The 25,372-nt window shown below is 42.2% G+C and overlaps 1 protein-coding gene across 1 annotated transcript in view; it reads left to right on the top strand.

Moving 5' to 3' along the window:
* Nucleotides 1-1,879: 1,879 nt before the first annotated feature.
* The window catches only part of FAM234B (family with sequence similarity 234 member B), a 68,870-nt gene continuing 45,377 nt past the window's right edge, over nt 1,880-25,372 (top strand). The window contains exon 1 of the mRNA XM_052640616.1: nt 1,880-1,933. Within this exon, the coding sequence (XP_052496576.1) occupies nt 1,880-1,933 (54 nt within the window). The remainder of the gene's footprint in view (nt 1,934-25,372) is intronic.

The raw sequence follows: 25,372 nt of genomic DNA, 5'->3' as shown, positions 1-25,372 counted from the left end.
GCTAAGTCCATGGGGTCGCAAAGGGCGACTAACACTGAGTAGTGAACCAGCAGCTGTCAAGAAAGGTAAATTAAACTGGGATATGATGGGGACCATCATCTTTGCTTCCTTTAATTCTTTGAAGATGATACTGATTTCTGTAATTCTTCCCAGTATATGGTATTTCTTCTGATCCATACTATCATAGGTGGAAGAGAAGGCAGGAAATTTCAGAGGCTTTCACTTTGTCACTTCTGCCCTAATGACTGTTACAGAACAGGCCAACAGAATAAATCCGCGGGCTTTTCCTGTTTCTAAGTGTTAATACATCCATCCTAAGGATACACCCAGGGACCTGCCAACCACTGGCAGGTCTGTGCACCCATTGTATATCCACCATGAGATGAACTTGGGCTAGGACACCATTTCTCTCCTGGCTTTCTTTTTATTTCTTTTCTTTTTTTTTTAAAAAAATCTCATTTATTTGTTTGGTCACACCAGGTCTTAGTTGTGGCATATAGGATCTAGTTTCCCGACCAGGAGTGAAACCCAGGCCCCCTGCATTGGAAGCAGGGAATCTTAGCCGCTGGACCACCACGGAAGTCCCCTTGTTTCTTTTCTTTTTTAAGAAGAGAGAAAACAGAATTTTGTTTGAGCTAAGTTGAAGATTATAACCTGGGAAACAGATTTTCAGAAGCTCCGAAACAGATTTTCAGAAGCTCCGAGAACTGCTCCATTGATCAGGAGTTAGAGATGAAGTTTTATACATTTTTGAGACAAAGAAATTATGTATCATATTGGCAGGTTAACATTGTAGCCATAGTTCAGCCAACAAGGTTTTTAGTTTTCTTTTCAATTATGCATGTACAGACTAGACTTTGGTCAGGGTGACCCATTGTACTCTTGTATGAGATGAAAAAGAAATATATTAATCATAGAATTACAGTATTGCAATGCTGGCATCTGAAGAAAGGGGTTGACTTTTTCTCACAGATTTTTGTCCTCCTGTGTTGAGGAGATATAGCTAATGTATAACGGAGGTGCACTTCGCACATTGGGAAAGGCCTGCCACAAGGGGGCATGTCATTTGACTTCCTTCCTTTTTCTTTCTGTTTTAGTTTGATTGTCCCGCCACAGAATATTTATGATTTTCTTCATTAGGTTTCATCAAGTACCTAAAAGTCTAAGCCTGAATGTGTACTTCATCTCTCAGCCACAAATGCTATGTGTTTCCAGTTATAGCTCGGGAAATAGTCTAGGCTGTATCATCAATTTGTGTTTCATAGGTAGTGTTTATAAACTGCTAATGATCTCTATTAAAATTTCAGTATTAGAATATTTCAAATTTCTTGTACCTTCTCCATCTTCATAACTTCTTCAGCTCCTGAAATTTTTAAAAATTGTTTTAGGAAGATCCTCTGGTTCTTCAGGGTGAGTAGTTTTTCCAAATGTAACATGTTTGGATATTTGTTCTATACATGGGCTGGGTTGGGAAATATATTTTTATGACATTGTGTTCCGTCACTCAGTCGTGTCTGATTCTTTGTGGCCCCATGGACTAGAGCCCACCAGGCTCCTCTGTCCGTGGGATTCTCCAGGCAAGAATACTGCGGTGGGTTGCCATGCCCTCCTCCAGGGGATCTTCCTGGCCCGGAGATTGAACCCGACTCTTTTGTCTCCTGTACTGACAGGTGAATTCTCTACTACTGGACCATTAGGGAAGTCCCTGTCTAACATCCTTGAGTTCCATTCCCATACACGCCCCAGTTCCTGTTTCTGCATATTGGCCAGGTATTCAGATTCACAGACTGCATATGCCATATGCTTCCAGAGGATAATTCCCCGCTTGGGTTCTGCTCAGACTTGCCCCTAGTCCTTGGTTTGAAGGCAAATGGGCAAGATGGAGCCAGAGCTGGAGGAGAACAAGCAGCATTTTGTGAACTACCTGCCTCAGGTATGGTCTGCTGGGGGATCTCCATTTGAATGGAGTCTGTACTCCTTTAGCAAAGGGGAGGGAGCAGCTTGGGCCAGCCTGGAAGATTAAGAAGGCTGGTTAGGCTCTTGCACCCAGATATCCCCATCTTAGTTTCTGATTCTCACTCTCCTGTCCTTGATTTTTGGCATGAGGCCTCTTTAGGCTCTTGTTCAATGTTCTCTGAGCTCTGCTGGCTCAGCAGTTTGGTATCGCTGGTGGCTCAGTGGTAAAGAATCATTGCTAATACAGGAGACACGGGTTTGATCTCTGGGTCAGGAAGATCCCTTGGAGAAGGAAATGGCAACCCGCTCCAGTACTCTTGGTGGAAAATCCCATGGACAGAGGAGCCTGGTAGGGCTCAGACACGACTGAGCTACTTCACTTTCACTTGTCCAGTATTCCTGCCTGGAGAATCGTGTGGACAGAGGAGCCTGGCTGTGGAGTCTCACAGAGTCAGACATAACTCAGTGACTGAAGAGCAACACAACAGAAGCCTGGCTGTTAAATCCTGGACTTGATGTTCAGCTGCCTGTGAAAAAGGGTAAGAACCTCTTCAAACACTGCCACGGAGGCTTTCTCACTTTCACTCTAGGTCTAGAGTCGTCCGGTTAACCTGAGCCCATCTTTAAAAATTTTTATGTTTTTTTTTCCTTCAAGGCTTTTAAGGCTATGAACAAAAGTCAGCCGAAGACTATGGTCTTTCTTACTTACCACCAGTAATCGAGTCCTTACCATGGGTTGACCTATTAGTGATTCAGTCCCACAGTCCTTTTTCGGAGGGACCAACTGTTTTAGCCTAGGTGCTTCAAAAAAGCAGAGCCTTCGACAAGGACTTGGGTGATGGTCATTGTTCTGGAAAATGATCCTCCAGGGAACAGAAGAAGGGAGAATGAAGCAGGAAAGGAGGAAAGGATGACCTGAGAGTGCCTCAGTGAGTGGATCCCCTCTGGAGAACTAGAGCTTCGTGCTGGGATGGATGCTGGGAGGTCACGCAGAGCGCGCCTAAGAACTGTTACTTGAAAGAGAAGAAAGCAATGTGTGTGCTGACTCCTGTTCTTGTAGGAGAATTGCCCTGTGGAGTATCAGTCCTCTTCCATTTCCAGTTTTTAGAAAAATTCATTGGTTCTTTCGTATCCTCTAAAGGTGATCAATGAGGTTTTGGGTTTTTTTTTTTTTAAAGTATCATTATAAATGTATGGATTTTACTGTATTTTATATGTTTCACTGTACTACAGTCATTATTCTTTTTTCTTCCAGTTTTATTGAGCTATCACGGACATCATTCTCATGCTCAGTTGCTCAGTCATGTCTGATTCTTGGCAACCCCAGCGACTGTAGCCCACCAGGCTCCTCTGTCCGGGAGGATTCTCCAGGCAAGAATACTAGATTGGATTGCCATTTCCTCCTCCAGGGGATCTTCCCAACCCAGGGCATACAGCACTGTATATGTTTAAGGCACACAGCATAATGCTTTAGCTTATGTTCATCATGAAATGAATATATGTTATCTCATATAGATTCAAAATTAAAGAAATAGAAAAAAAAAATTTGCCTTGTGATGAGAACTCTTAAGGTTTACTCTTTTAACAACTCTCATATATAGCACACAGCAGTGTTAATTGTATTTATCATGTTCTGTGTTACATCTCTAGTACTTATTATAACTGGAAATGTGTACCTTTTGACTGCTTTCATTGAATTCCATTTTCTCCCATCTCCCACCTCTGGTAAACCATAAATCTGATCTCTTTCTATGGAGACTAACTTTGAAACTATGAAAATATCTTCTTCCTCATCAAAATTTCTATTTACTTGTCTATTTCATTATGCAATCATTATTCCTATTGGTAATGCTCCATCTTTGGCTATTGGGAAAGTGAAGTTGCTCAGTCATGTCAGACTCTTTGCGACCCCATGGCTCCTCTGTCCATGGGATTTTCCAGGAAATAGTACTGGAGTGAATTGCCATTTCCTTCTCCAGGGGATCTTCCCAACCCAGGGATCGAACCCAGGTCTCCTGCACTGTAGACAGACGCTTTACCGTCTGAGCCACCAGGGAAGTCCCTTGGCTATTGGGAGCCCCTTCAAGTTTTTTCAGACTTCCCTGGTGTAAAGCGTCTGTCTACAATGCGGGAGACCCGGGTTCGAAGAGTCGGACACGACTGAGTGACTTCACTTTCACTTTCAAATTGTTTCAGTTTTGACCATTGGGAACTCCTTCAAACTGGCTTCTGTGGACTTTTTGACATGAAGCCAGTGAACTTTAAGAGCTTCCTTGTTTTCTAGTGTGACTCGGTATTGCAGGCTCATTCCTGCTCCAGACAGAAATTCATCCCTTTTCCCAAGCAGCCCTGGTTCCTTTCCGTGGGAAATGGTATTTAGATAATACAATCTGGCCACCAGGGGTCCCCATTGGGCTGGTCATTGCTTCTAGGTCGTTTGCCTGGGCAGCGCTAGAAACACATATATATATGTATATGAAAATATCTTCCAAGTTAATACTCATATTCCCAATTCAAGTGTATATGTGTTATTTAAACATGTATACCTTCTAAGTTAATACTGATATTTCCAATTCAAATAAAGCATCACATTTTCAAAACCTAACTTTGATTTTATATTTGTGTTTCTTTGCTCTTATTAGCATCATTACTTAATTTGCTTTCGCTTATTCTATGTCTGTATATAATAGTTTCAAGCATCATTAATGAGTTATTTATTTGCTTTATCCTATTATATGTATATGGAGAAGGAAATGGCAACCCATTCCAGTGTTCTTGGGAATCCCGTGGAGAGGGGAGCCTGGTGGGCTGCTGTCCATGGGGTCGCACAGAGTTGGATACGACTGAAGCACCTTAGCATGCATGCATGCATTGAAGAAGGCAATGGAAACCCACTCCAGTGTTCTTGCCTGGAGAATCCCAGGGACAGAGGAGCCTGGTGGGCTGCTGTCTATGGGGTCGCACAGAGTCGGACAAGACTGAAGCGACTTAGCAGCATTATATGTATATATGTGTATTTAATAGTTTTATACTTTTATTATTAGCAATATGACCCCTGAATACAATTTAAGATAACTTTGCATTTCTATTTTTCCTTTGGACTGTACCCTATAGGAAAGGTACAAATTGCTGTATTTTAAGTTATTAAATTAAATCATCTCTATATAGTTTAGGCAGCATCTTGATATATTTGATTTTTTGTTCTCAATTTTCAAGGATTAATATTTTCTCATGTTGATTTAAATTTGGTTTTATGAATACATAAACCATTTATATTGTTTCGAAGTTAAGAGCTATAAAACAAAGTATTTTCAGAGAAGTTTATCTTCTAACCCTGTTTCCTCAAACCTCCTGCTTTCCTCCTAAAGGTAACCATTTCCCATGACTGTGTGCTCAGTCCCTTCAGTGGTGTGTGGCTCTTTGCAACCCTCTATGGACTGTAGCCTGCAGGCTGCTCTGTCCATGGAATTCTCCAGGCCAGAATACTGGAGTGGGTTGCCGTGCCTTCTTTCAGGGGATCTTCCAGGCCCAGGGATCGAACCAGCATCTCTTACATCCTGCATTGGCTGGCAGGTTCTTTACCACTAGTGCCTCCTGGGAAGATCCCAACCGTTTCCCATTGCATTTTAATTTATTCTTCCATTTTTGAAAACATACATTGTCTCATTTTTCCTCCCTTTTTTGGTAAAGATAGAATATTATGCGTTTTATCTTGCACCTTGCTTTTTTCACTTAGCTGTGTGTCATGGAATTTATTCCACAGTGGTACATAGGAAACTTTTTTTTTTTTTTCACAGTATGATTGTTCTTCATTGTATGAATTTATCCAGATACAAATGGAAAACGGCACCAAGAGATTTAGAACCAGTAACTAGAAGGATAGAATTATCACTTAGTGAAATGGAAAAGACAGCAAAAGGAACAGGTTTTGGGGGGAGTATCAAGAGTTTGTTTGAGGAGGCATTTTGTTTGAGATGCCTATTAGACACCCAAGGAGAGTTATTAGTACACAGTTTTGGCTAGATGAGTCTGAACTTCAAGGTGGACAAAGAGCAGGATAAGGAAGAGGCTGGCGGAAACGTGAACTTGTTTTTGCTGACCTATTTCTGCCAGCCAGTCTTCTGCTCTGGGCTCTAGCCACCTCTGCAGAGGGCTCTCACTGTCCATGTCATTAGTTCCTGGAATTTATGTTCTCTTGAAGCTCTTCCTTGTTTGATTTTGGGGAAGGGAGCCAACAATCTGTGCCAGGAACCAGAAATTCTATTTGAGTTTTAAAATTAAACAAGGGAGAGGAATATTTATTTTTTCAAGAGGAAAAAATACGGGAGGAACTGCAGTTTATTGCCTCTTTTCAAGTATCCTATGAAAACATCCCAAAGAGACTGAACCTGATTAGAGTCAGGTTCAGGAAAACAAAGGTTCGGCAAAGCTCGGAACTACAAACTGAGAAAATAAAAAATTGACTCTTCATAAAGAAATGTTATAATATAAGGCCTCTGAAGTTCTACTACGAGTAAACAAGTGTCGTATGTCCTTAAGAGGTATTTCCCTAGGCTGTAGCATGCATGGGGAAGATTTCAGTTCATCAGTATTTGAAAGACAAGTTACAATCAACCTTAAATATGATCACTGTGAAAATAATAGGAGGGGTAGATTATAAAATGAAACTAGGTGACATGATTTGAGGTCAATAAAATATAAAAAGATCTTTTAAAATTTCAATGGAAATTAACATCTGCATTTTATATAAGTTCTCTTGATTGACTCTAGGTTCTTACTATTTTTTCTTTTCTACTTCTGTCCTGGTAGCAACTTTAAATTTTTTTTTACAAGTGTTACCTGCTTATTATCCAATAATACAAGTGAATATGGAGTCAAAAGTGAGAGTTTTCTGATAAAACTCTCCTTTCATGAACTCAAGACAATATACCTCCCAGAGAGAAACATTCTTGGCAATTGTGTATTTCTCTTTCCTGTCTTAGTCTGTTTAGGCTGCTGTAACAAAAATATCATAGTTGGGGTAGCTTATAAACAACAGAAATTCGTTTCTCACAGATCCAGAGGTTGGAAGGTTCAAGACCAAGATACAGCAGGTGAACCTGCTTCCTGGTTCATAGATGGTCATCTACTTGCCACGTCCACGGGCAGCAGAGACACGAAGGAGCTCTGTAACCCTCTTTTAAAAGAGATGTTATTTATTTTCGGCTGCCTCAGGTCTTAGTTTCAGCACACTGGCTCTCTAGTTGTGGTTTGTGAGCTTGGTCGCCCCATGGCATGTGGGAATCTTAGTTCCCTGACCAGGAATCGAACCTGTGTCCTCTGTATTGAATGGTGGATTCTTAACCCCCTGGACCACCAGGGAAGTCCCTGAAGGGCTTTTTTATAAGGGCACTAATCCTAAGACCTTTCAAAGTCTCACCTCTAAATACCATCACATTGGGGATTGTTTCAACATGTGAATTATCTTTTTTGGGGGCGGGACACAAATATTTAGTCCACTGTACCTTTTTATACACATTAAACCATTTTTACATGCACACACATAAAATAGATCATTATAGATTTATTTCTGAAATTTATCATGGGTATGTTCTCATATTAGTACATTTAGATTTATGTCATTATCTTGAGTAGCTGAAATTCATCTTGTACACATATTAGTAAACTGTATTTTTATTTAATTGAAATGACATACAAAAAGATCAAATTGAAGTGAATCACTCCTTCTTTTATTCTTTTTTAAGATTTATTTTATACCTACATTTAAAATTAAACATTGTAAACTGAAGTAGTACCTGGTCATGGATCCCAGTTGTATCTCTTCTTTTCTAAGTTGCCATTTTGTAACTTCTGTCCCTTCCCCGAAAGAGATCACAAATCCACTGATCTGTAAGGCTAAGGTGTGGAAAGCAATGCTTTTTGTAATGGAAGCAAATAGACTCTTGCATCTCTTATCTTTAGGACTGGGGAGTGGAGGAAAATATATTCAATTTTTCAGATAAGAAAACAGAGATGGAGGATTAAGATTAAGGTTAAAAAAGAGTTTGTTAGGGATTCTGTGGGATAGGCAGAAAAACTTCATGCAAGAACCCTTTCTCTAAGGTGCTTTCTCTTTTTTAAGGTTGGCCTAGTAAAGAAGAAAGGAGTTTCATTCTTAGACGTGAGAACAAAACCTCAGGTCTTTGAGGTTAGCCCAGAAACAGAAACAAGGAGAGATTTCTGTGATGTTATAGGTACATTCTCTTCTCTAGGTAATCCAATCTTGCTCTTCAGTGGGCATTTTCAGCTTTTAGAATACATGTCTAAGGTCTTTAGAGATTTAAAGCCCAAGCAGTGAGAGAAAACATTTCTAAAGGGAAAGAGAAATTAATGCCATCAAAAACCTTCTCTCTAAGGAATATGAGGCTTCACTGCTGAAGGAGAAATTAATGTCAAAGGAAACTTCTTGCATTGGGAAACAAAACTTCATGTACTTACGAGAAAGAGGAAGGAGGGGGGAGAGAAAATATTTTTGATAGAAAGGAGGAAATAACTTCAAGCAAAATTTCTTAAGAGACCTGACTCAGTATTTCAGGCCTCGGAAGGGTTGCCATACGGAATGAGGATTAGGCCTTGTTTGCTGTGGCTTTGGGAGGGAAAATTAGATTGTGGGGTGGTGGTCATGGGTAACCATCATGACATAATCCAGTAGTGGATTTCAGCTGCATAACCACCAGCTCTCAGGAGCTGATAATGTCCAAGTAGGGATGAAGTGACTGAGGATTACAGAAGCAATTCCTACTCGGTGGGGATTAGATTTGCAGACGTCTGAGACCTTCCAACATTGATATCAGTGCTATTAAACACACACTTGAATCCCCTTCAGCTGGTCTGACACTGGACGTGGTGGAGAGGTGGGTGTTGGGGGTGTGTGGCTCTGTTGTCATAGACTATTGGTGAATGGGGTGGAGAGGACCTTAGGAAATATTTCTAGCAAAACCTCATCAGTCCAAGCAGTCTGAGTTAAAATACATTGCATGGGACTTGCCTGATGTCCAGTGGTTAAGATTCCACACTTCCACTTCAGGGGGCCCTGGTTCGATCCCTGGTTGGGGAACTAGGATCCCGCATGCTATGTGTACAGAAAATATATGAAGTGAAGTGAAGTGAAAGTTACTTAGTCTTTTCTGACTCTTTGTGACCCATGGACTATACAGTCCACGATCTCCAGGCCAGAATATTGGAGTGGGTAGCCTTTCCCTTCTCCAGGGGATCTTCCCAACCCAGGGATTGAACCCAGGTCTCCCGCATTGCAGGCAGATTCTTTACCAGCTGAGCCACCAGAGAAGCCCAAGAATACTGAAGTGAGTAGCCTATCTGTTCTCCAGCAGACCTTCCCGACCTAGGAATCAAACTGGGATCTCCTGCATTGCAGGCGTATTCTTTACCAGCTGAGCTACTAAGGAAGCCCTTATATATTATATATATATACATACTGCAAAAATTCCTGGGTGTGGGTGGAGGCAGGGTCAGAGAGCTACCGTAAGGAAAGAAACTGGAGCTGGCAGGGCAGTGCTATAGAGTGGCCCATGTGCTGGAGGAGATTTAAAGCACTTCCACCAAGAAACTTCAAAGCCTGGGATGTCCTGAGGCACAGACCCCCAACAGAAACCCCCTTTGTCCCTATCTGAAGGCTAATTGTCCTTTAGTCTGAAATTGCCATTCTAGATTTACATAGAAGGCATGAAATTAAAGTTAGTGGACAAATAGCATCTGAGGCAAATACATTGAGTGTGATTAAAATTAAAGAAGATTTTTATTTATTATTCCATTTTAAACTAAATTTTTGGCCAACTATTTTCCTTTATACATAAGAACACGTAGTTTAGCATGTACTAGAAACTGGAAGAGATAGTATGTCATCAATGAGATTAATATTTTAAAACCTGGGTAATGATGTCATAGAAGACAGATTGAAAATTAAATTGTTATTCCACTTGGAAGTTAGTCAGCGTTATTTGCTCAGTTGTGTCCAGCTCTCTGTGACCCCATGGACTGTATCCTGCCAGGTTCCTATGTCCATGGAATTCTCCAGGCAAGAATACTGGAGTGGGTTGCCATTCCCTTCTCCAGGGGATCTTCCCGACTCAGGAATTTCACTTGGAAAGAATTATATAAAGCCAAAAGGCAATAAAATGAAATTCTTCAATGTGTAACATTTCTGGCCCTAGTTTCAAGGTGAAAGAGAAACAAGATACACAGATTTTTCTCAATAAGAGAAGTCGCTATTCAGTATTGAAGGCTGAAAAGAAATCTGTATTCTGAAAGAACAAGTTAGCATTAATGTGAAATGTTTCTATCAGAAATCTATTTGTCTTAAAAGATTTTATTACTGAAGGAGAGAGTGGTTGTCTGTAATAAAAATCTCTGCAACAAGACAGCAGAGTTTCATTACTTTAAGGTCAAGGTATCAAAGAGAAACATAAAAATAAACATGTTTCACGGGAATGAGGAAGTATAAAAGAATAAAATCTTATCTCTTGGGGTGGTTGAATGAAAATGAAGTAAATGTGATGGTAATAAGTACTCAGTTGTGTCTGACTCTTTGTGACCCTATCATCTATAGCCCGCCAGACTCCTTTGTCCGTGAACTTTTCCAGGCAAGAGTACTGCAGTGGGTTACCATTTCCTACTCCAAGGGATCTTCCCAACCCAGGGATCAAACTTGCATCCCCTGCATCTCCTGCATTGCAGGCGGATTCCTTACTGCTGAGCCATCAGGGAAGCCCATAAGAAAATAGCTTCGTGTAAATCTAAGAATCCTACTATAGCCCATGGAATTCTCCAGGTTAGAATACTGGAGTGGGAGTATTCTCCAGGGGATCTTCCCGACCCAGGGATCGAACCCAGGTCTCCCGCATTGCAGGTGGACTCTCTACCTACTAAGCCACAAGGGAAGCCCAAGAATCCTACTAATAGTCTTTAAAGCTGTTAAATACTGATGAGGCATAAACAACACCAAAGCCCCTGAGGTTGTTAAGGAGACAGAGAGAGTGAAGAAGAAATATGTCTAATGTCACGGATGAGTAACCCCATGCCATACTTTCTCTCTAAATAATCCTCCTTGGTTTTATTTTTAGGTTCTTCCCAAATTAGGGCAAGTGTCCTTTCTCAGCTCAACTATATGTTGGTGCTTTTTGATCTTGAGATGGAAATTTCAGAGCCCCAGAGCTAGAGGCCATCAGAGGATTTCTCATCATTGTGACTTTTATGACTCCTGTCCTCTGCTTGATGTTGTCTTCCTTAAAGTTCCCAGTGGTCCAGGGACTTCCCTGGTGGTCCGGTGATTAAGAATTTACCTGCAAAAAAAAAAAAAAGAGGAAAGAAAAGAATTATCCTGCCAATTCAGGGAAGGTCCCACATGCTGTGGAGCAGCTAAGCCTGTGCACCACAACTGCCGAACGCCGCGTTCTCTCGAGCCTGTGCTTTGCAACAAGAGAAGCCACTGCAATGAGAAGCCCAGGCACTGCACCCAGGGAAAGCCAGCTCACAGCAACGGACCTGCACAGCCGAAAATGGAAACTAGATATGTGTTAAAAATTTAAAAAGTTCCCCATGGTCCTCCGCCCAGACTCAGTGTGTCTTTGTCCATACGGACATGGAGGAGAGAGGGCAATTGAGTGTCTGCAGGTGTGACCTGGTGACTTGTCCAAGGACTTGGATTATTTTTCACTCCATGTGGCAGAGCAGATACTGTGGGTTCATGGAGATGTGCCATGACATCCACTACTTTGTTTGGGTCACCAAAGGGCAAGTTTACTCCTGTCCTTTTAGAAACATGAAAACATACAACCTCGGTGTTTTCTGGAAAGAGCAGCTTTTAACGGTATAAGAAAATCGTGACATTTGGGTTTGCTGTTCAGCCTGGCTTCTGGGAAGAAGCGTACCTTGCTTAAGTACAATAATTAGAAAAGTGTTAATGTTAGTAGCTCAGTCATGTCCAAGTCTTTGTGACCCCTTGGACTGTAGCCCACGGGGCTCCTCTGTCCATGGGATTTCCCAGGCAAGAATACTAGAGTGGGTAGCCATTTCCTTCTCCAAGCGATATTCCCCACCCAGGGATCAAACCTGGGTCTCCTGCATTACAGGCAGATTCTTTACTGTCTGAGCAAACAGAGAAGCCCAAAGTGAAAATGTTAGTTAAGAACGATAGTTAGGAATAATTTCTTAATCTCATCTGTTTCCCTTGAGAAGAAAGAATCACTGTATGGCTGGATTATGGACCTTGGCTCCACACTGAGGTATCTGTACCTCTTAATTGTGTGCTCAGTTGCATCCTACTCTGTGCGACCCCATGGACTGTAGCCCACCAGGTTCCTCTGTCCATGGGATTCTCCAGGCAAGAATACTGGAGTGGGTCCCATTTCCTCCTCCAGGGGATCTTCCCCACCCAGGGATTGAACCTGCGTCTCTGGCGTCTCCTGCGTTGGCAGGTGAATTCTTTACCACTGAGCCACCTAAGAAACCCTATCTGTACCTCCTACATTGGTTGTTAAAAATTGGACTAGAGAAGAAGAAAGTAGTTTGGGGGAGAATCTTTCTAAGAACAGGAAGAAGAGAAAATAATACTGGGGAAACCCATTGTATTTAATACAAGAGAAGAAAACTCAACATCTATCAAACCCAAGACACACAAAAAGACTATTTGAGGTTATTGAAGGTTTTGGGGGCCAGTAAATTCATACCCATGTTCCCTGCAGAGTTCTGATTCAAGGAAGAAGAGACCAAAGAGATGGGCAGATGGAGATTAAAATATCAGCTTCACTGTGGAAAGAAAGCTAAACTGAATGACACAGCTTAGAGCTGTGGCCGAAAGGGCTTGCACATTCTTTCTTTGAATTAGAGAGGCTTGCTTAGTCTGGCACAGCAGGAAAACTGCAGGTTCCTCAAGCCACAGCAGAGAGAACAAAATGCATGTTCACAAAGCAGGCAGATCACTCCTAGTCTTCCCTTCCTTGGTTTCTCTGCAGCATTTCACCCCCAAACACTGCCTCCCACCAAATTCCCTTGGTCATCCTTTGATCTCACTGGCTACTCCCACTGGTTGCCTGGCTGGTTCAACCTGTTTTCTATGAAGTATGATGCTGAAATGCTGCAGGGCCCACGCTCTCCTCCCTTCGCTTCCCCTCCTCTCTGCTTTATACTCACTCGTTTAGTGACCTCATTCAATAATAAGCTATATGCTAATGCCTCCCAAATGTACATCCTCCCTTAGGCATGCGTGCTAAGTAGCTTCAGTCCTGTCCGACTCGTTGTGACCCATGAACTATAGTCCACCAGGCTCCTCTGTCTGTGGGGATTCTCCAAGCAAGAATACTGGAGTGGGTTGCCATGCCCTCCTCCAGGCGATCTTTCCCTCCCAGGGATTGAACCTGCGTCTCTTTGGGCTTCTGCACTGGTAGGCGGGTTCTTTACCGCTCCCACCACCTGTGAAGACCTGAGGGCTCCTCTCTGAACTCCAGATCCTTATATCAGCTGCCTAGTCCCCATTTCCACTTGCACGTCTGATTGGATGTCCAGTTTAGCACATCCCAGCACAGACCTCTGACTTTCCCTTTCCAGCCTGCTTCTCCTCTGATCCTCTTTTCCAGTTGCTCAGGCCAAAGCTTCAAAGCCTCCTTGGCTCCTCTCTCTCTCATACCTCACATTCAATCTGTCAGCAATTCCCCAGGGGTCTACCTTCAAAATAAATTAAGAATCTTAATACTACTTTTCACCTCCGGGACCACCACCCTAGTCTGAACCACCATCAGTTCTCGGCTGAATGATTGCTGTGGCCAAAAGTTGTTCATCACTCCTACCATCCTCATGGTCTATTCTCAGAACAGCAAACTGGCCCCAAAGAATCCCTTTAAAACAAGCTTTATTTACTTATTTATTTTTATTGAAGCTTAGTTGATTTACAATATTGTGTTAGTTTCTGCTGTACAGCAAAAGAAATCAGTTATTCATATGCATATATCTACTTTTTTGATTCTTTTCCTACATAGGTCATTACAGAGTATTAAATAGAATTCCCTGTGCTATACAGTAGGTCCTTAATATGTAGCATTTTTACATATATTAATGTGTGTATGCCAATTTCAATCTCCCAATTTATCCCTCCTCCCTGCCCCTCTCCCTCTCGGTAACCATAAGTTTGCTTTCTGTATCTGTGACTCGATTTCTGCTTTGTAAATATGCTCATTTCTACCATTTTTTTTTAGGTTCCACATAGAAGTGATAAAATCTAAGTCTTTTAAAATCAACACTTTTGTGCCCCTAAACTTTAAATCATTCCCTATTTAATATACACTAAAAGCCAGTTTTTGTTCATACCTGCAAAGCCCACATAACCTGTTTCTGCTCTGGCCATATCTGAGCTCATCTTTTGCTAATTTCCCCCTAGAACCATACTTTCCAGCCACATTCTTGCTGGTCCTCAAAGAGTCCAGGTATGCCTCGGGCTTTTCACCTGCTATTCCTGCCGTCTCCACGTTGGAATCCATGTTCAAGTGTCACCCTCTTACTGAGGTCTTCTGCTGCTGCTGCTAAGTCGCTTCAGTCGTGTCCGACTCTGTGCGACCCCGTAGACGGCAGCCCACCAGACTCCCCTGTCCCTGGGATTCTCCAGGCAAGAACACGAGTGGGTTGCCATTTCCTTCTCCAATGCATGAAAGTGAAAAGTGAAAAGTGAAAGTGAAGTCACTCAGTCGTGTCTGACTCTTAGCGACCCCACGGGCTGCAGCCCACCAGGCTTCTCCATCCACGGGATTTTCCAGGCAAGAGTACTGGAGTGGGGTGCCACTGCCTTCTCCAACTGAGGTCTTCTCTAATCATCAAATTCAAAATTGGAAGTCTCCTCCCCCATTGCCAGTCACTTCCACACTTCATTTCCTGGTCCCTATTCTATTTTTATCCATGACATTTATCACCATCTGATACATTGTATATTTTGCTTATTTACCTATCTTGTCCCTGACCTGGCTCCACTATTTTGTTTATGGGTCTAGAATACAGCCCAGAAGGTAGCAGTCACTCAAATATTTGTTGAATGAATAATTTAAAAAGTGAATGAATGAATACAAAGGGGAAGCAGCCATGCTAATATGCTTTCCTTCCTTTTTGCTGATCTCACCAATCAGAAAACACTGCTTCCAGGGTGCTCTAGCAGAAATGCCGCCATATGGAAACCTGGGATTGGGAATAAGTGTTCCTCCAAAAAGTGATGGAGAGAAATATAAAAACCCATATCAAAGTATCTCCTCAAATAAGACCAGTGCTGGATTTTAAGACTGCAGAAGCAGAGGAAAGATTAGCTTCATGCAAAGTTGTCCAAGTGAAGAATAAAACTCAGGTTTTCATGATTACCTCATACAGGGACTTTCCTGGTGGTCCAGTGGCTAAGACTCCATGCTCCCACCTCAGGGATCTGAGTTTGATCCCTGGTCAGGGAACTAGATTCCTCATGCCACAGGATATCCTGCTTGCCACAAACTAAGACCTAATGAAGCTGAATAAATAAATAAAAATATTTAAGACCAACTCATACAAAGAAATAGATGAGCCAGTTGTGTTGGGAAGGAAAGAAGGCCTTTATGCAAAATTTCATCTGTAAGTCCCCCGCTGTGGTCTCTAAGAATGGGGTAAGGGAATAAAATAGTAATTACTTAGATGAAAGAATAAAATGTACAGGTCTTGATGACTAAAATAAAAAAGAAGATTTATGATAAGAAAGAAATAAAATGAACAAGATTTAAAGAACTGGATACATAAAAGGCAGCTTTATACACACAGTTTCTGGAAAATTTTCTCAGAGCCTTTAGCTCTTTCAGGACAAGTGCTTGGAAGGAAAACAAAAGAAAAGAAAAAAGAATGAATGAAAATACTTGTGGTGGCGAACGTGGAGGAGATTCATTTGTTTCACAACCTCTGCGTAGTTTATGACTACATACATCCTCTCGGCTCTGCCATTTATCCTCTCAGAACCTCAGATAACACCCTGGAAATGACAAAGCCCAGGCTGACGAGCTAAGCTGGTTGCCAAACCCAGGAGAATGGCCAGAAGTATTATACGTGGCAATCAGGTTTTATCAGATTATATTAGAGACAGATTATAATAAAATATTTAAGGAATAATAAGGTGATGATGAAAAATATTTACAAAATAGTTTTTATGACAACTATTTGAGAAATAATTTTTAGGTTTAATGTAACTCAGAAGTTACCTTATTATATAGGTTTCCCTGGTGGCTCAGATAGGAACAAATCTGCCTGCAATGCAGGAGACTCGGGTTGGATCCCTGAGTCTCGAAGGTCCCCTGGACAAGGGAATGGCAACCCACTCTAATATTCTTTCCTGGAGAATTCCATGGACAAAGGGAACCTGGGGGGCTACAGTCCATGGGGTCTCAAGGAACCTGGCACGAATGAGCAACTAACACCTACATTATTACAATATGCTTCAAATAAGGAAAGCTGAAACTGTTAATTGTATAGGAGTGTGAATAATGGCTGGGGCTTCCCAGGTGGTGCTAGGTAAAGAAGCTGCCAATGCAGGAGACATAAGAGACGTGGGTTCTGTCCCGGGGTCGGGAAGATCCCCTGGAGGAGGGCATGGCCACCCACTCCAGTATTATTGCCTGGAGGATCCCATGGATAGAGGGCCCATGGACATAGCAGCCTGGCGGGCTACAGTCCATGGGGTCGCAAAGAGTCGGACAAGACTGAGCGACTTCACTTTCACTTTTCAGATGGTTCAGTCCTGCGGGTGCCTGGCTTGGAGTGGCAGGCATGTGTCAGGCTAGGAGTAGATAACTCACATTTACAGCCAGGCTCCCGGGAGAAGGAATGTGTTTTTTAAGTGTTAACAGGTTGTATAATAGAAAGATAAACAGCGCTCACATTTTCCTTCTTGCTAAAACAGAAAAGCAGGTAAAGAGTCAGAATTTGTGCCTGGTCTCCACTTCTGGTTTCCTCTATTTTCTCCACATAGGAGTCAGCTAGATGCTATCTGGACAATAAAAAAGGCTTAGCACCAAAGAATTAATACCTTTGAACTGTGGTGCTGAAGACTCTTGCGAGTCCCTTCGACAGCAAGGAGATCAAACCAGTCAATCCTAAAGAAAATCAACCCTGAATATTCATTGGAAGGATCGATGCTGAAGCTCCAATACTTTGGTCACCTGATGTGAAGAACCGACTCTTTGGAAAAGATCCTGATGCTGGGAAATATTGAGGGCAGGAGGAGAAGAGGGCGACAGAGGATGAGAAGGTAGGATGGCATCATTGACTCAACGGACACGAGTTTGAGCAAACTCCTGGAGATGGTGAAGGACAGGAAAGCAGCCCATGGGGTCTGGTATACTGCAGTCCATGGGGTGGCAAAGAGTGGACACGACTGAGTGGCTGAACAACAAAACAAGCTGATTCCACGTTTATTGGTAAAAGTCTTTCAGAGTCAAGGCCTTGAGGTCATTTGTATGATCTGGCTCCTGTTACCTCTTACTTCTTACCACCAGCTCTTTGCACAACTGTCCTCCAGGCCCGCTGCTTTCCTCCAGAAAACCAAGCTCTGTTCTGACCTGGGCACAGTCAACTTTTACCCATTCTCTACGTCTTAATTTCTCAGATAGTCATTTCTTCGCCCCGACCCCCCACTTAAGCTGTGTTCCCCGTGTAACTGACTCATGATACTGGGATCCTTTCAGTCATAGTGTTTATCACCTTTCAAAATGATAAGACTAGTTATAATTTGCTTAATGTCTGTCTCCCCTACTAGATTGCTAGGTCTTTGAAGGGAAGGGTCTTGCTGAATTTGTTCACTACTTCATATACAACTCTGGGGAAAGAATTGGCCAGGCATGGCCCTGCAGAAGGATATAACCAGTGGACTCTAGGTCCCTTGATAGCAGGTGTCAGTGTTGTTTATTCTCTATTATGATGTCCTGTGGAGACGCAGAGATGACCAGAGGTGATTATTAGAAAAGCTGAGTCCACCTAACTGGAGGGCCAGTTGGCAGCCATGAGGCATGTGTGGAGTGTATAAGCATTTTTGAGGGCTACATGTGCAGTGGGACTGGCTTTCCTGAAGTCAAACAAGATGGGTGCTTGGACATGGCACTGATATGAAGAGGTGCACTGAAAGAATTGGGAGCACCACGGCTCCCTGGATCTCTCTGAGCATATCTGGATTACAGGAATCAAGGAATGTGAACTTGAGAAGAAAACATTTCTAAAAAGTGGTATCCCCTGATTAAAACTTGATTTTTTTCTAACGACTTTATTCTTCTCTATAACGTGATATTCATTCATGAATTCCAATTTATCCAACAGACAGCTGAGACAACGTGCTTCGCATTGTGTAGGGCTAAAAAAGATGAAAAAGAAACACCTCACTTCTTTTCTTAAATAACTCAACGTTTTGTGGTAGACAGATATTCAAATCATTACAACACTGCTGCTTATGATAAATCCTCTGAGAAAGAAGAAAAATGAAGTCTTCTAGTATGTTAGTTATATAATCAGCGGTACCCTAACTTATTGACTTTGAGAGCATTACTCAGGAGTCAACCAGTGAACAGGAAGTGTAGAACTGAAAAGACTTAACCAAGGTCTAATATAAATATTAACAAATCAGTACATGTCCTGACAAATAAGAACGTCTGACTAATCAGCTAGGAATTCCCAACCAGTTAGAACAAATGTTGGCCAAATATCAGTCACTTTCAACACTGAATACCTATCAAGAATCAGGTACGATTTTGAAGGGGTTTTACTTTGGCTTCTTCTTCCCTGGTGGCTCAGATGGTAAAGCGTCTGCCTGCAATGCGGGAGGCCTGGGTTTGATCCCTGGGTTGGGAAGATCTCCTGGAGAAGGAAATGGCAACCTACTCCAGTACTCTTGCCTGGAAAATCCCAGGGACGGAGGGGCCTGGTAGGCTACAGTCCATGGGGTCGCAAAGAGTCGGACACGACTGAGCGACTTCACTTTCACTTTCACTTTACTTTGGCTAGTATGCTATAAGTGAAGCATACAGTTTTCCATTTTTTGTTGTTATTTAGTTGATGAGCCATGTCCGACTCTTTACGACCCCATAGACTGCAGTATGCCAGGCTTCCCTGTCCTCCACTATCTCCCAGGGTTTGCTCAAACTCATGTCCATTGAGTCAGTGGTGCATACAACCACCTCATCCTCTGTCTCCTCCTTATCCTCTTGCCCTCAGTCTTTCTCAATATCAGGGTCTTTTCCCATGAGTCAGCTCTTTGCATCTGGTGGCCAGACTATTGGAGCTTCAGCTTCAGCATCAGGCCTTCCAATGAATATTCAGGGTTGATTTCCTTTAGGACTGACTGGTTTGATTTCGTTGGAGTCCAAGGGACTCTCAGAAATCTTCTCCACCACTGCAGTTTGGAAGCGTCAATTCTGGTGGATCTGTCCTTAATTACTGTCTTTCTTTTTTTTTTGTAAACTTTTTATTTTATATTGGACAGCAGTTGGCTAACAATGTGTTAGTTTCAGGTGTGATGACAAAGTGATTCAGTTATACACATATATGTATCTATTGTTTTTCAAATTCTTTTCCTGATTAGGCTGTTACAGAATATTGAGTAGAGTTCAATGTGCTATTCAGTAGGTCCTTGTTGGTTATCCTTTTTACAATTGTCACTCTTCAACATATGTGCCAGCTAGGGAGTTGTTAAGAAGACTTTGTTTAAATCTCAGGGCCCAGAAAGCATTTTATAGTCTAGGTTATGCTAGACTAGTCTAGAAAGTTCTATTGATTGGAAGTCTATATGAGTTTAAGCTGGATGAGCCCTATTGTTTTATTTTTATGTTTTTTTATTTTTGATGAGTGGGGAAACAACAGTTTTATTTTGAGCATGTAAATTATGATATCTATGACATTACTAAATATGTATTTCAAGTAGCCAGTTGGTACACACAAGCTTGGAAGTCTATGGAGACATTTAGATGGAGATAAAATGGGGAATAATAGATGTAAAGAAATGAACATACAGTTTCTGAGATAAGAAGAAAAATCTCAGGATTGAGCAATGAAATATTCCAGTAATTAGAAGTCAAACAGAGAAGAAGACAATCCTCTCTTTGTCCCTAGTACTTACCGCAGTACCACATGTTCAGTGATTACTGAGTTAAATTGTTCCTTCTCCATGTCAGAGTAAGAACAATTGTAGCATGACCTTGAGCCCCTGTGTTTTATTAAGGGATGCTCTGGGAATATCCATCAACAGAAAATTGAATTAAAGATTTACTGAGCATAGCCCTGCCCATCAGAGCAAGACCCAGATTCCCCCCCAGCCAATTCCTCCCATCAGGAAGCTTCCACAAACCTCCTACTCTTGTCCATCAGAGGGCAGACAGAATGGAAACCACAATTACAGAAAACCAACCGAACTGATCACTTGGATCACAGCCTTGTCTAACTCAGTGAAACTGTGAGCCATGTTGTGCAGGGCCACCAAAGATGGACAAGTCATGGTGGAGAGTTCTGACAAAACGTGGTCCACTGAGAATGGAATGGCAAGCCACTTCAGTATTCTTGCCTTGAGAACCCCATGAACGGTATGGAAAGGCAAAAAGATATGATACTGAAAGATGAACTCCCCAGGTCGGTAGGTGCCCAATATGGTGGAGAAATAACTCCAGAAAGAATGAAGAGACAGAGCCAAAGCGAAAACAACTCCCAGTTGTGATGTGGCTGGTGATGGAGGTGGAGTCTGATGCTGTAAAGACCAATATTGCATAGGAACCTGGAATGTTAGGTCCATGAGTCAAGGTAAATTGCAAGTGGTCAAACAGGAGATGGCAAGAGTGAACATTTTAGGAATCAGTGAACTAAAGTGGACTGGAATGGGCAAAATTAATTCAGATGACCATTATATCTACTGCTGTGGGCAAAAATCCATTAGAAGAAATGGATTAGCTCTCATAGTCAACGAAAGAGTGAAAAATGCAGTACTTGGGCATAGTCTGTAAAAAGACAGAATGATCTCTGTTTGTTTCCAAGGCAAACCATTCATTATCACAGTAATCCAAGTCTATGCCCTAACCACTAGTGCCAAAGAAGCCGAAGTTGAACAGCTCTATGATTACCTATGCAATATGCCAGCAAATTGGGAACACTCAGCTGTGGCCACAGGACTGGAAAAGGTCAGTTTTCATTCCAGTCCCAAAGAAAGGCAATGCCAAAGAATGCTCAAACTACCGCACAATTGCACTCATCTCACATGCTAGTAAAGTGATGCTTAAAATTCTCCAGGCCAGGCTTCAGCAATACGTGAACTGTGAACTTCCAGATGGTCAAGCTGGTTTTAGAAAAGGCAGAGGAACCAGAGATCAAATTGCCAACATCTGCTGGATCATCCAAAAAGCAAGAGATTTCCAGAAAAACATCTATTTCTGCTTTATTGACTATGCCAAAGCCTTTGACTGTGTGGATCACAATAAACTGTGGAAAAATCTGAAAGAGATGGGAATACCAGACCACCTGACCTGCCTCTTGAGAAACCTGTATGCAGGCCAGGAAGCAACAGTTAGAACTGGACATGGAACAATAGACTGGTACCAAATAGGAAAAGGAGTATGTCAAGGCTGCATATTGTCACCCTGCTTATTTAGCTTATATGCAGAGTACATCATGAGAAATGCTGGGCTGGAAGAAGCACAAGCTGGAATCAAGATTGCCGGGAGAAATATCAATAACCTCAGATATGCGGATGACACCCCCCGTATGGCAGAAAGTGAAGAAGAACTAAAGAGCCTCTTGATGAAAGTGAAAAAGGAGAGTGAAAAAGTTGGCTTAAAGCTCAACATTCAGAAAACGAAGATCATGGCATCCGGTCCCATCACTTGGTGGCAAATAGATGGGGAAACAGTGGAAACAGTGTCAGACTTATTTTTTGGGGCTCCAAAAAAAATCACTGCAGACGGTGATTGCAGCCATGAAACTAAAAGACGCTTACTCCTTGGAAGGAAAGTTACGACCAACCTAGATAGCACATTCAAAAGCAGAGACATTACTTTGTCAACAAAGGTCCATCTAGTCAAGGCTGTTTTTCCAGTGGTCATGTATGGATGAGAGTTGGACTATAAAGAAATCTGAGGGCTGAAGAACTGATGTTTTTGAACTGGTGTTGGAGAAGACTCTTGAGAGTCCTTTGGACTGCAAGGAAATCCAACCAGTCCATCCTAAAGGAGATCGGTCCTGGTGTTCATTGGAAGGACTGATGTTGAGGCTGAAACTCCAATACTTTGGTCACCTGATGTGAAGAACTGACTCATTGGAAAAGATCCTGATGCTGGGAAAGATTGAGGGCAGGAGGAAAAGGGGATGACAGAGGATGAGATAGTTGGATGGCATCACTGACTCAGTGGAGATGAGTTTGAGTAAACTCCAGGAGTTGGTGATGGACAGGGAGGCCTGGTGTGCTGCGGTTCATGAGGTCACAAAGAGTCAAACACGACTGAGCAACTGAACTGAATTGAATGATGATCTACAAGACCTGCGAGAACTAACTCCCAAAAAAGATGTTCTTTTCATTATAGAGGACTGGAATGCAAAAGGAGGGAGTCAAGAAGGCAAGTTTGACCTTGGAGTACAAAATGAAGCAGGTCAAAGGTTAACAGAGTTTCGCCAAGAGAACTCACTGGTCATAGCAAACACCCTCTTCCAACAACACAAGAGATGACTCTACACATGGATATCATCAGATGGTCAATACTGAAATCAGATTGATTATATTCTTTGCGACTAAAGATGGAGAAGCTTACACAGTCAGCAAAAATAAGACCGAGAACTAACTGTGGTTTAGATCACGAACTCTTTATTGCAAAATTCAGACTTAAGTTGAAGAAAGTAGGGAACCACAAGACCACTCAAGTATGACCTAAATCAAATCCTTTATGATTATACAGTGGAAGTGACAAATAGATTCAAGGGATTAGATCTGATAGAGTGCCTGGTGAACTATGGACAGAGGTTCATGACATTGTACAGGAGGCAGTGACCAAAACCATCCCCAAGAAGAAGAAATGCAAAAAGGCAAAATGGTTGTCTAAGGAGGCCTTACAAATAGCTGAGAAAAGAAGAAAAGTAAAAAGCAAAGGAGAAAAGTCAAGATATATCCATCTGAATTCAGAATTCCAAAGAAAAGCAAGGTGAGGTAAGAAAGCCTTCCTCAGTGGTCAATGCAAAGAAATAGAGGAAAACAACAGAATGGGAAAGAGTGGAGATCTCTTCTCTGGAGAAGGAAACGGCAACCCACTCCAGTATTCTTGCCTGGAGAATCCCAGGGATGGAGGAGCCTGCTGGGCTGCCATCTATGTGGTCGCACAGAGTCGGACATTACTGAAGTGACTTGGCAGCAGCAGCAGAAATCTCTTCAAAAAAATTACAGATGCCAAGGGAACATTTCATGCACAGATGGGCACAATAAAGGACAGAACGGTATGGACTTAACAGAAGCAGAAGATATTAAGAAGAAGTGGCAAGAATATACAGAAGAATTATACAAAAAAGATCTTAATGACCCAGATAACCACGATGGTGTGATCACTCACCTAGAGCCAGACATCCTGGAGTGTGAAGTCAAGTGGACCTTAGGAAGCATCGCTATGAACAAAGCTAGTAGAGGTGACGGAATTCCAGTTGAGCTATTTCAAATCCTAAAAGATGATGTGAAAGTGCTGCACTTAATATGCCAGCAAATTTGGAAAACTCAGCAGTGGCCACAGGACTGGAAAGGTCAGTGTTCATTCCAATCCCAAAGAAAGGCAATGCCAAAGAATGCTCAAACTACCACACGATTGCATTCATCTCACATGCTAGTAAAGTAATGCTCAGAATTCTCCAAGCCAGGCTTCAGCAGTACGTGAACTGAGAACTTCCAGATGTTCAAGCTGGTTTTAGAAAGGGCAGAGGAACCAGAGATCAAATTGCCAACATCCATTGGATCACAGAAAAGCAAGAGAGTGCCAGAAAAACACCTACTTCTGCTTCATTGACTACACTAAAGCCTCTGAGTGTGTGGATCACATCAATCTGTGGAAAATTCCTAAAGAGACAGCAATACTAGACCACCTTACGTGCCTCCTCAGAAACCTGTATGCAGGTCAAGAAGCAATAGAACCAGACCTGGAACAACTGATTGGTTCCAAATTGGAAAGGAGTATGTCAAGGCTGTATATTGTCACCTTGCTTATATAACTTCTATGCAGAGTACATCATGCGAAATGCCCAGCTGGGTGAAGCACAAGCTGGAATCAAGATTGCTGGGAGAAATATCAATAACCTCAGATATGCAGGTGACATCACCCTTATGGCAGAAAGAGAAGAACTAAAGAACCTCTTGATGAAAGTGAAAGAGGAAAGTGAAAAAGTTGGCTTAAAACTCAACATTAAGAAAACTAAGATCATGGCATCTGGTCCCATCACTTCACGGCAAATAGATGGGGAAACAATGGAAACAGTGAGAGATTTTATTTTTTTGGTCTCCAGAATCACTGCTGATGGTGATTGCAGCCATGAAATTAAAAGATACTTGCTCCTTGGAAGAAAGCTATGACCAGCGTAGACAGCATATTAAAAAGCGGAGACATTACTTTTCCGACAAAGGTCCACCTAGTCAAAGCTATGGTTTTCCCAGTAGTCATATATGTATGTGTGAGAGTGGAACCATGAAGAAAGCTGAGCCCCGAAGAATTGATGCTTTTGAACTGTGGTGTTGGAGAAGATTTTTGAGAGTCCTTTGAACAGCAGGGAGATCAAACCAGTCAATTGTAAAAGAAATTAGTCCTAAATATACATTAGAAGGACTGATGCTGAAGCTGAAGGTCCAATACTTTGGCCACCTGATGTGAAGAACTGACTCATTGGAAAAGACCCTGATGCTGGGAAAGATTGAAGGCGGGAGGAGAAGGGGACAAAAGAGCGAAAGAGGATGAGATGGTTGGATGGCATCACCAACTCAATGGACATGAGTTTGAGCGGGCTCTGGGTGTTGGTGTCAGATAAGGAAACCTGGAGGGCTGCAATCCGTGGGGTCGCAAAGAGTCAGACGAGACTCAGCGAGTGAACTGAACTAAACTCCGAACATAAACCTGTTTGTCTCCGTGATTAGCCATGCAACTCTTGATCAGAGAGTGAGGTTCTCTGTGATGGGAAGTAAATGTGCCACCTGTACCTCCCCTTTTCAAACTTCCTGCTCTCAATGCAAGGCTGGTATCATAGGCTCCTTGGCACTTGCATCTCATCCCCAGATTTTTGCTGAGCACTTCCTTTGCTTTTCTCCATCTCCCTGCTGTCATTTCTTAAATATTAGAGGGACAGTGGGCTGTTTTAAAAAAACAATTTATTTTAAAAGTTTTGGTTATGC

The sequence above is a fragment of the Budorcas taxicolor genome, chromosome 5 (genome assembly GCF_023091745.1).
Source record: "Budorcas taxicolor isolate Tak-1 chromosome 5, Takin1.1, whole genome shotgun sequence".
NCBI lineage: Eukaryota > Metazoa > Chordata > Mammalia > Artiodactyla > Bovidae > Budorcas > Budorcas taxicolor.
The sequence above is the reverse complement of the archived record's forward strand: the minus strand, read 5'-3'. Positions and strand labels throughout refer to the sequence as shown.